This window comes from Carassius auratus, chromosome 27 (assembly GCF_003368295.1).
Source record: "Carassius auratus strain Wakin chromosome 27, ASM336829v1, whole genome shotgun sequence".
NCBI classification, from domain to species: Eukaryota; Metazoa; Chordata; class Actinopteri; order Cypriniformes; family Cyprinidae; genus Carassius; species Carassius auratus.
Genome location: NC_039269.1, coordinates 2,792,840 through 2,805,064, shown reverse-complemented (window position 1 = coordinate 2,805,064; position 12,225 = coordinate 2,792,840). Strand labels below are relative to the sequence as shown.

Sequence of the window (12,225 nt, the reverse complement as noted above, 5' to 3'; positions counted from 1 at the left end):
GACGGTAAAATCTATTCTGTCTCAGATCCGACCAAACGATTGGTTTATTACGATCGATCTGAAGGATGCGTATTTCCATATTCAGATCGTCAAGAGACACAGGAAGTTCCTCAGATTCGCTTTAGAGGGCAAAGCGTATCAGTACCGCGTTCTTCCCTTTGGCTTGGCTTTAGCGCCCCGTACTTTCTCCAAATGCATGGACGCAGCTCTGGCCCCGTTGTGGCTCCAGGGCGTTCGTGTGTTGAATTATTTGGACGATTGGCTGGTGCTAGCGCAATCGCAGACTCAGGCACACTCTCACCGAGATCTTGTGCTGAATCATTTAAACAACCTGGGCTTACACACAAATTTCAAGAAAAGTGTTTTAACTCCCTCTCAACGGATAACTTTTCTGGGAATAGATCTGGACTCTTGCACGATGACAGCGAAGCTTTCTCTCCCGCGCGCTCAGTCGATTGCGTCATGCGTGCGGCACTTCAAAGCGGGTCGCACGGTGACAGTGAGATTGTGCCTCAGGCTCTTAGGTCTAATGGCAGCAGCATCCCCCGTGATTCGTCTGGGATTGCTTCAAATGCGCCCCTTTCAGTGGTGGACGAAAAGGCGGAATATTTCACCCGTTGTCTTCCGCATCAAATGATTTCGGTGACACGGCGGTGTGTGATGTCGCTAAAATTATGGATGTCAACCGAATTTCTCCTGTCAGGAGTTCGACTGGGAATTTATGCTTTCTGAGAGAGACTGTCACGACGGACGCGTCTTTGACTGGTTGGGGAGCTGTGTGTCGAGGGCGCCCAGCCCACGGAGTATGGACAGCGGCTCAGCGCGGCTGGCACATAAACAGACTGGAATTACTGGCAGTTTTTCTGGCTCTCCAGTATTTCACGGATATGCTGATCGGCCGTCATGTGCTGCTCAGATCGGACAACACAGCGGTTGTGTCTTACCTGAACCATCAAGGAGGATTGCACTCTCGCCCCCTGTGCAGGCTGGCGAGGCATGTTCTTCTGTGGTCTCGGGACAAATTTCTGTCGATCCGGGCCGTTCATGTCCCCGGACGATTGAATTTCGGAGCGGACTTGCTATCCAGACAGGCTCTGGAACAGGGAGAATGGCGATTACACCCCCAGACGATGAATCTTTTATGGCGGATATTCGGCAAAGCGAAAGTGGATTTATTCGCGTCGAGCATGACTACGCATTGCCCGCTATGGTTCTCCCTACGCTCCGTTAGCTCACAGCTGCCCGCTATGGTTCTCCCTACGCTCCGTTAGCTCACAGCTGGCCCAGGACCAGTCTGTATGCTTTTCCTCCGATTCGTTTGATCCCAGCGGTATTATGCAGAATACGGCGGGACAGAGTGGAACAGCTGCTGCTGGTGGCTCCGCGATGGCACACGCAGCCGTGGTTTGCGGATCTGATCAGTCTGCTAGCGGGCTCTCCGTGGGAGATTCCCCTCAGACAGGATTTGTTATCACAAGCACAGGGGCTGATTTGGCACCCGAGGCCAGATCTGTGGAAACTGTGGGCGTGGCCACTGAGCGGAGTGCATTAGTATGTCCCGGTCTTTCTGTTGAAACCACTGAGACTATATTGAATTCTAGAGCAGCTTCTACGAGACGCTTATATGCTTTCAAGTGGAGACTGTTTACAGCCTGGTGTGGCAATCATAATGTGGATCCAGTTTACTGCCCAGTGGCTTCAGTGCTGGAGTTCCTCCAGGAGCGTTTTTCGGATGGCGTTACACCAGCCACTTTAAAGGTTTACGTGGCAGCCATTTCAGCTTACCACGAATACATAGGCGGTGCCTCTGTGGGGCGTCATCCACTGGTTTCTCGTTTCATACAGGGTGCGCGACGGCTGAGGCCTTTCCGCCCTGTGCGAGTTCCTTCATGGGATTTATCCATTGTGTTGCTAGGTTTATCAGGGCATCCGTTTGAGCCCTTGGAGACCGTATCGGATGAATTCTTGACACTGAAGACACTTCTTCTCATGGCTTTATCCTCCCTCAAGAGAGTTGGGGATTTACAGGCTCTTTCTGTTTCACCCTCATGCATGGAATTTGCACCGGGCTCTGTGAAGGTGCTGCTGCGGCCCAGGCCTAACTATGTTCCTAAGGTCGCATCTAACCCCTTTCGCTTTCAGCAAGTGGTCCTGGAAGCTTTTTCACCTGCTGAGGCTGGGTCAGGAGATCTAAGTCTTTGCCCTGTTAGAGCTTTGAAGACTTATGTGGATCGTACAGCCCCTTGGCGTGAATCTGACCAGCTGTTTGTCTGTTTTGGACATAAAAGTAAGGGCCATGCAGTTACAAAGCAGCGCATGTCCCATTGGCTGGTGGAGGCAATTTCTTTGGCCTATGAGGCGCGCGGATTGCTTCACCCTTAGGAATTAAAGCTCATTCCACTCGAGCTGTGGCTTCTTCTCAAGCTTTTCTCAGTGGATCTTCTATGGATGATATCTGTGCTGCGGCAGGATGGTCCTCACCGAGCACTTTTATCAAGTCCTACAGTCTAGATGTGAGGATGGCTCCTGGCTCCCGGGTTCTCTCCGTTTGAGCAGATGCTTCCTCGGATCTCAGTTATCAGGTACGTCAGGCGTTTTGGTATATCGTTCCCATACGTGGTGACGTCACTGCAGCATCGAAGTGACCTATGATAGGGAACATCTCGGTTACATATGTAACCATGGTTCCCTGAATAGGGAACGAGATTCTGCGGTTCTGGCCGTTCCGTACCTTGATAACTTCTTCATCTTCAGTCATGAAATCTGAGCGAAATGGCGCGCTGCACCCAGGTATATCATGCGTGCGCATGCGTGGGGTGGTGCTATGCGCCATTTGGCCAGTAGGATTGGCGGGATGGTATAGGGCTTCAGACATTCGTCACACCGGATGTGTTCCCATACGTGGTGACGTCACCGCAGCATCTCGTTCCCTATTCAGGGAACCATGGTTACATACGTAACCGAGATGTTTTCTGTCTTTCATAAGCAAAGATACTGGGGTTGGCTATATTTTTTTTAAACAGATGATCCTTAAAATATTAAATATGGTCTCAAATCCCATTCAAAATAGATGGATGCTATGACAGGCAAAAAAGTGATAAAAGAGTTAAACAATTATGATGATTTACATATTATAAATTATGTTAGTTGATATTAAAAATATGATAGTCAGGCAGACGTGTGGCGTAGAGTGGTTTCAAATGAATGTTTACATCATCTCTGTTGGTTTTAATTTTAACACCAAGCCCGCAAAAAAACTTTATTCTCGTGCCTAGTTTATTCGGAAAGTGGACTGTGCTGTCCTCTGCTGGAGGAAATACTCTTGTGCATCTATGGCATCAATTAATTATTAGTATGCCACAGGTTCGACTTTTTATGTCATAATAATTTACACAGCATGATTTTTCTTAAGTATCAGATATGTGCTTTAATACACTCGAGCATCGAAAAAAATCATACCATTATTATCATTAATAAAACCAATAAAATTACTTTATATTTTATATTTCCTGTTGTGATGTCGTTTATAGAACGCTTCCGCAATGTGATAACGATCAGCAATACCTTATATATACCGTATGATAACCGCAGTTATTTTCGCCTTGCTGCAGGACAAATTGATAATATCGAATATGTTCTAACGTCATTTTTCGAACTTGCTGAAAATTCTCGTTGAATTAAAACCGCGCCGTATACAAATGGAGGTTCCTGACGGTGAGTAGAGGTTAAATGTGATACATTTAGAATCTTCTTGCTGCGCTTTTTCCCCGCCAAATTTACGATCTCTTACAATCACTTTACAAACTTGCAGTTTGAATCAAATGTAATGAGATGATAAAACAAAGGTGCACACGTTAATGAAGCCTCACACCACATTTATATCATGCTGGAAGCAAAATCTGATAAGTATTGGTTTTGCAAAATCGTCAGAGCGGCATTCTTATGTTATCTCGATTGACCTTTATGGTTTTTTGGTACAGATTTTAATTTTAGTGACCAAGCAGTTAACAGCCCTGAATATAAGAGGCGGAGAAAAAATCCTGAACTTCAGAAGCCATCTGATGGTATTGACTCTCTCTCTCTCTCTCTCTCTCTCTCTCTCTCTCTCTCTCTCTCTCTCTCTCTCTCTCTCTCTCTCTCTCTTTGTCTTTTTTTTTTTTGGCTTATAAAATGACTTAACTTGACTTTTGTTTTTGTTACAGTCAACATGAAAATTAATGTTTTCTATATTATTTATTTTCCATTGGTACTGTAAAATGTAATCACTTTAATAACATCAAGATTATTTAAAACTTTCTCAGTTTTAGAATGTCTTCATGCTTCTTTTTAGTTAATCTTCAATTTTCTTGACATGAACTGCCATAATTCTTTTTAAGGCCACGAAAAACACCTACCCTTTTTGCCACCTACAGTTCCTATTAAAGTAAGTAGAATTGTATTTTCTGACCATTCCTCCTTGCAGAATTCTTTTCTGAGTAATATTGGTGGTCTCTTGCATGTACAGTCTGTTTCTCGTGGGGCTTCTTCCTTAATAAATTCTTGTTTAGCTCAATTTATGTACTGATTGGATTGCAGATGATATATTTATTGGTGCACTTGAATCTAATTTTAGGCACTTATTTTTGTAAAGGACACTGGAAATTTCTGTTCCTGCTTTACTAATTGTTAAAAATGTACATTCTTCAGCATTGTCTTGTCATTTTATAATATATATTTTTTGCATTAAAAGATGGATCCACAATCACATCTTGTCGGAATTACTGTGATTACAAGATTCAACCTCTAAAACACATTCACTACCTCATAAACTAATGCAAGATTATCCAGAAAATCAAAAAGACATACAATAAAGTTTAATGCAGCCAGCACAGAGATGGATACTAATACGAATCTAATGTTGTTGTGCTGTGGAAAAAGTACATTTGTACTTTTTAACTACAGGCTCATTGGAGACCATATAACCTGTCAAACATTGAAGAGAACCAAAGATGCGATGTGACAGTGTGCATTTCTTGTACTTGTTCTTGCACTTGATCTGCCGAACACACTCATCCCTTTTGTTTATTTATTTATTTTAATTTTTTTTGAAGATCTCTCATTGCTTTGAAAAAATCTCGCCAGCGTTGGAAGAGACTCCACATAGCTTGTCTTGGATGACCGGTAGGTCCTTATTTTCACTTTGATTTCTAGACATTGGTTATGAGTATAAAATGCAATATATTTGAAGTTTATTACAGAATGGTCAAATATATACACTGTTTGAGATTGTAGGGAGACTGACTTGATTATACCATTTGGAGCACCTCAGTTTGTGGTTGAGCTCTTTTAGTACTGTTCTCTGATTGGTTTAAGGTGCTCCCTGCTTCAGGATTATGGGCAGTATATGTCTTAACAGGAAATTTGGAAGTTAATTAAACCAAAAAATAGTTAAATACACTCTGACAACCTCTTTGTTGGTAGGCCAGTCTTGTTAAAAAAAGTAAAATGTTTTTCCCCTTAAATATCTTTTTTTTTCTAGTGAGAAAGTAATCTTTCATTTTAATTAATTTCTTGGGGTATATTGAGATAATAGAAGAAGTCTTTAAAATTGCAAGGTTTTTTTCCCACTTATTTGTGTCTTTCGTACTCTATAGTTGTCTCTGCAAATTAGACTGGCAAAAGGTAAAGAAACCATTTTAACATTTAAAAAAAGGACACACTTCATCAGTTTGCAGTGTGGATAAGTTATTGGTGTGAGTTTGATTTTATACATTTATCACAATGATCTCTCACTCAACTTGATTGACCCAAAATACCTTCATTGTGAAGTCCTAGTGCTCTAGCCTGACTATATGTGTGTCCTAAATATTTATTTTCTCCAAAACTCCACACACAAACATCAGGTGCATATGTAAAGCCCAGTGACCCCTCTGAACGAAAATATAGGAAGAGACCGAGAGAAGTCTATGAGAAAGAAGACATCGGTATGGACATTTTTTCTACTAGCTCTGCTAATCACACTTTTTCTAAAAATAAATGGCAAAGATAAATAATCATTGTAATTATATTGCTCGGTAATCAACTCATTGTCCTTGCTGAGCTGAGGATATTGTACAGTGGCATAAGCTGTCAGTGAAAAGGAAGTATGAGAGTGTATTGAGCTTCCTGTGTGGTGAACAAGAGTCCTTTTCTGCCCTGTTTACTAAACCAGTAATTATGCAAAAAAAAAACAAGTGAAAGTTTTAAGAACATCTGTTTGTCTGAATTGTTTCAGTTTTATGGTCTAAGTACCATTCTCCGAGGCGACTCTGGCAGTGGTAAATCCATCATAGCACAGAAGATTATGTTGGACTGGGCATCTGACACAGTTTCTCTTAGACGTTTTAAGTTAGTTTTCTATCTGAAGTGTGAGGAGCTGATGTGTACTTCTGAAGAGATGAACATAATTCAACTCTTGAGCTACAGCTGTAGTTTAACATCAGATGAGATCGCACAGATGTTACAGCAGTCACCAGAGAAGATTCTTTTCATCATTGATGGATTTGATGAGCTGAGACTCACGCAGGACATTTATGACATGTCAGCACACACTAATCCACTTCAAAAAGCCCCTGCTGAAGTCATTCTTTGTGCCCTCTCAAGGGGTAACATCCTGCCAGAGTCCTTCCTGCTGGTCACCACCAAAACTAAGGACACAGTAAACAAGCTGCTGAAAGGACAACCCTGTTTCACTGATATAATGGGCTTTTATGAGAAGGAGGTGGAGAAGTACTTCCAGAAGTTCATCTTCATTAAAGCATATTATTCTGTCATAGCGAATGAAACCCTTTTCCGTGCCTGTTCCATTCCCATTATCTGCCGGATAATCATTGAAAGGGTAAAATTTGGTGCAGTAACAAACAAAGTAAAAACCACCACCTCCATCTACGCTGACTTTGTGTCAACTCTACTAGAGCATCACTGCCAGGGATTGAATCAGCCTGCGCTGACCCTGCTGAGGAGTCTGGGTCAGCTGGCAGAGAGAGGCATGCTGGAACAGTCCATTCCTGTCCAAGTTGTCCAGTTTATCAGCTTTGTGGCTGTTTTAAGTCACATCTTGATTTCATAGTAATGTACCAGACAGTGATATAATAACATCTGATTTTCTTTTCTCAAAAATGTTTTATGTAACATATGAGGAAATATATAGTTTTAGTATATGTAAAAAAAAGAATACTTGCATTAAAAACTTTTTTTTTAATAACCCAAGTTATTTCATTCCCTTGCTCTTTTTGTCTAACAGTAGAAGAGAGTTCAGATTCGGTGTTAAAAGCTGAATCATCAACATACTCCGTGAGTAGCAGCTGTCATGGAGAGGATTTTTAAGTCTTTCTTTCTTTCTTTCTTTCTTTCTTTCTTTCTTTCTTTCTTTCTTCACTAGTGGTACAGTATGACAATATTTTATTCTCAAATTAATAACCCCTATTAAGGTTTCAGTGTATGATAAATGATTGAGATCCCATTATTCAGAATGTTTACAGGAATATAATATGTAAAAATGTATGGCCATAAATAGGGTAAATTAGCATGAAAGCAAAATTCCAAACATTTGTGTCAACAAGGGTTTGCATTGGCACAAGCTGTTAGTAAATATTTTATCATCCAAAAATGTATTTAAAAGATTCTTCATTTATTTCTTTACTTCAGTTCTCAGAAGATGTAGAAGTGTTCACACCAGTATTGAGCGGTGATGAAGATAAACTCAAGAATACATACCGGTATTGCACACTTTATTTTTTCAACACTGTTAGGATATAAGCAGATTGTTATGATGAAAAACAAATATGTAGGTGTCAATAATTCCTTGTCCTTCAGGTTTGTGTGTGCACATGCTGGTCAGTTTCATTGCAGTCTGACCAATCTTGTGTTTGTGATGGAGGGTAAAGGAGAGGTGCTGTATAGAGTTGATTCATGGGATCCTCGTCTGTTAGATGGTTTGGGTCAGATGAAGGCGGCAGGACCCTTGTACAACATTGACTGTTCTGCAAAATCAGTCTTACGACTGCAACTTCCGCACTGTGTGATATTCTCTGGTAGGTTTATTTCTACATTCTCAATATGAAGGTTTCACAGTGGTTGACAGTGGTTTATAATAAAAATTTCTAATTTCTCGAAACTGCAGTTATTAAAGATATGTATGTAAATAATTAGCAAGGAGTGTGATGAGAGTTCTTATGTAAAATGTTAGTCAGAGTATGATTAGAAAAACAATATCTTTATTCTACCAGGTAACAAAATTCTTAAATGTATTTTGCAGAGGAAAATAAGGACGGTTTGGCTGTAGCACATTTCACTGGTGGTAATGTAGAAATAATACAGCCACTGAGAGTGACAGAAACTCATGTGATCATTGACATCAGAGATCTCAGCCGGTTTGGGCTCATCTGGATTAAAACAATATTTGGCTACCCCATTGATGGCCAGGTTTTGCTCTTTCTTCGACCAGTAACTGTTGAACAGGAACAGAAAATACTTAACGTCCACTTGCTTCCAGGGAATGTTCCAGTAACAGAGGTACTGCTGTCTGAACGTATTGTTCCTTTATTTTTTTGTTTTTTTCTATGTGCTTTCTGAGTATTATAAGATAAAAACATGTGACTTTCAAAGCTCCCCTAACACACATTACGCATATTTGTATATGAACATTATTATTGCTTTCGTATAGTGACATGTTGATGTAAATTCACCCCTTTTTTATTTTGTCCCCCACCACTCTCACCACTCTTTCCTCAAGGTCCAGTGTTTCCACCACAATAAATCATACATAGAGACAAGTTCAAAATGTTGTCTTTTTACTGACAGACAATACAGTCTGTGTTGTCAGCCAGAGAACTGTGAAGTGCAACCAATGGTAACGAGAAAAAAAAAAACATTTGAATTTATGATATTTAAAACATTTGCACATATAAAATATATATTTGCATCCATATTCACTAACCACTAACCACTTTATAATGTTAACTTCATATTGGTGTTCTCTTTTTCAGAGTGAGATATTTCAGCTTGATAATTTTGGTCCAAACTATCATCCCTCATTTGAAGTGTTTCTGGATGTCAACATCAAGGAGGTCAAGCTGGGTGTTGTGGACAAAACTGAAGATGGGAAAGAAGTGTGGCCCAGACGGCGAATCCTTCTTACAGGTACTCATGAAATTCTGCTGTAGTAGGAGTAAGAGAACTGAGAGAGATTTAAGTTTATCTACAGACACTAATCTTTGAGAAACCATTACTTGGCCTAGAGCTGAAGATCTTTGCCCGAACTCGACGGGACCCGACGGGACCCGACGGGTTCGGTCGGGTTCGGGCTTAATTTCTATCATCTTACGCGGGCTCGGGCCGGGCTTGCGCTCGGTGTTTCGATTAGCACGAGAAAGATGCGAAAATGAATGCTGAGCAGGTGTAACGGAGGCTTGCCTCTGGTGATTACGTTTTGGTTGCACCAGCAACTAAAGCAAAGTCTGAGGTGTGGAAAAGTTTTGACCATGCTTATAATGAGAATAATGAGTGAATAATGACGCACCATCAGTGAGCGCAGGAGCGCGCTGAAGACCTCTACAGTGGATTCAATCATTTTCCTCCACATAAACATTTAGACCTAGCCTAATCTCTGTGAGTAAAGGTTTTTCAAATGATAACTACATATTCATTGAGTCTTAAATGCATAATGTTGACAGAGTGTTTACGCTAATGTTGGCATTATTCTTTTATTAAATAAAGCAAATCCGGCGGAGCCTTTATCTTAATTTCGTTATTGCCAAATACCCATCTTAATTTAAAATTTATCTTAATTTAATTTGACTCGTTTTTATTGGTGCGTTGGTCTATTTATAGGTTAAATGAGCCTATGTCTAGAATGCTGAGATGTTACGATGTCACAGAGGACTTATTTTATTTCTTTATTCCAACTTCCAAGTGGTCTAGTCTACGTTAGTTATGAGTAAATTATGTTAAAACATGAATAAATTGCTCATTGTTGGCAAAAGGCAAAAGAGCTGTGTGCGTGCGCACATTTGAATAATGTCGGGCTGTATACCGGTTCGGGCTTTAAAAAAAAGCTGTCAATCAAAATGTACTTGTCGGGCTCGGGCCGAAACCTGTCGGGCTCGGGTCCTGTCGGGCCTAACTTTTAAGGCCCGATTACAGCTCTAACTTGGCCACAGTGTTGGGGAGGACATTATTAAAATGTTTGTCAGATTTCTCAAATATTTGTTTTTAATTTTATAATTTTTATTGTTAATAGCACCAAGTAAAGCTGCAGAACCTCCTGCACACCGAAGGATCCCAGGTCTGATTTTAATGCTGCACATTTTAATTACGTTTTTTTCTTGTAGTATTTTACACATAGTACTCTCTTCTGAAGGCTACCTTAAATCTTCTTTTGTTTCAATCAGAAACTGAATTTGTGAACACACATGGAGATAAACTCACTCAGAGAGTTTCATCAGTGATGGCGATTGCTGACAGTTTAAAGACCAAAAAAATAATTACTCCTGAAATGTGGAGTAAGATCCATGTTGCAGAAACACCACAGGAGAAAATGAGACACTTGTTGAACGCTCTTGAGTCTGGAGGAGATAATGCAAAAGTAGAATTCTGCAGACTGCTGAAGGAGTACGAACCTGGTCTAGTAAAAGAACTGGGACCTCATTTATAAAATGTGCATATGCATGGATATGATTTTATAGAGTGTGCATATGTTAAAATCCACACTCAGAATTATAAAAACCATCTTTGACGAGGAAAGGTGCTTACCACTATGTCATGTTCCAGTTCTTTTACTAGACCAGGTTCGTACTCCTTCACCTTCAATACCACGACTTAGGTGCCCTTGAGCAAGGCATTGAACCCCCAACTGCTCCCTGGGCGCCGCAGCATAAATGGCTGCCCACTGCTCCGGGTGTGTGCTCACAGTGTGTGTGTGTGTGTGTGTGTTCACTGCTCTGTGTGTGTGCGCATTTCGGATGGGTTAAATGCAGAGCACAAATTCTGAGTATGGGTCATCATACTTGGCTGAATGTCACTTCACTTTATGTGCCAAACAGACATAACATTGTTGCAGAGTTGGAGTACTGAAAGTATTTGGAGAAAGGAAGGAATTCTTTTCCACAGCTCATGTTGACAGTATGTTAATTACATTAATTAAGTGTCATTTACAAGGTAGATTTCTGAAACCATTCAGATGTTCAAAATTTTTAGATCACCTGGTTTGATTTCACATGAATGGTTTCACCGTTATTCTACTGTACATGTCTGTAGCAAGAAATCCAGCAAAAACATTGAGCAAATTGAGCAAAAACATCTGACGGGCTGTACAAATTTGAAATATTTCTTCATTTGTGTCATATCTTTTAATAAGTTGTATTTGTATGTTTTCAAAATGATTATACTGTATACTCCATGTTTTATTTTTGGTCCCCACTGCATGTATATAGTGTCGATGTATTTCTTATGAACCGTATGAGTTGTTACTGTATGATGACGAGTCACTATGAAAGATGTTTTTTTATTTTATAATACTGTGGAAAAATAACCACATACAATTTTAAAAGAACCATAGTAAAAGTGGCTGTGGGGAAAAAGCACATGGGTCATTTTTTTCTTTTGTATTTTACATTTATACAGATGATTAAAACAAAGATAAAATAAAGTTAATCATAAACACAATGTGAAGTACAGGTCTTTTTTAACAGGAGCATGAGGAAATGGATCTCAAGAGTCAGACATGCTCTCACATTCACACAATATAAACACAGTATTGCACATTCATTCCCTCATCTTTCCTTCTCTGATATGTTTTATTACTCATATTCATTGTCCTCTCATCATACATAAAGGTGCCAAATAAGTCTCATTTATTAAGAGAATTAACATGGATATTTAAAGAAAAAATATTTTGTGCAAATTTTAACCAATGCACTGCAAAAATTCTGTTTTATTGACAAACCTGCTAATAAGGCTGCTAATTTGTTGAACCAAAATGTATTGATCATTGCATTTTTGAATGTAAATTTCAGCAGATTAAACCTAAATCAATCAAGCCAAATTTAAACCGAGCAGAAACATTTTCTGCACAAATTGAGCTTTTCTGCAGAACAGAAATGTTTTGAGCTCATAATAAAAGCCCTTCTTTATTTTGCATAAAAATACTTTACCGAAACCCAGGACTTGAATGAATAAATCACTTCCATTTTAGTATTATTTTAAACT

General features: G+C 39.8%; 1 protein-coding gene across 1 annotated transcript; it reads left to right on the top strand.

Moving 5' to 3' along the window:
• Nucleotides 1-3,528: 3,528 nt before the first annotated feature.
• Nucleotides 3,529-10,781, top strand: LOC113045086 (nacht, lrr and pyd domains-containing protein 1b-like). Its single transcript, XM_026205236.1, has 12 exons — nt 3,529-3,714; nt 3,981-4,064; nt 4,377-4,423; nt 5,091-5,160; nt 7,265-7,311; nt 7,666-7,736; nt 7,834-8,051; nt 8,276-8,532; nt 8,753-8,869; nt 9,006-9,159; nt 10,259-10,303; nt 10,410-10,781. Exons 1-12 carry the CDS (start codon nt 3,699-3,701, stop codon nt 10,670-10,672), a joined length of 1,389 nt encoding a protein of 462 aa, XP_026061021.1. The 5' UTR covers nt 3,529-3,698; the 3' UTR covers nt 10,673-10,781.
• Nucleotides 10,782-12,225: the final 1,444 nt, after the last annotated feature.

Bases quoted from the DNA above. Each gene is read 5' to 3' on its own strand.
- LOC113045086 (XM_026205236.1), top strand. The intron at 8,052-8,275 runs GTAGGTTTATTT...TGTATTTTGCAG, and splicing joins GCACTGTGTGATATTCTCTG to AGGAAAATAAGGACGGTTTG. The intron at 9,160-10,258 runs GTACTCATGAAA...TATTGTTAATAG, and splicing joins ACGGCGAATCCTTCTTACAG to CACCAAGTAAAGCTGCAGAA.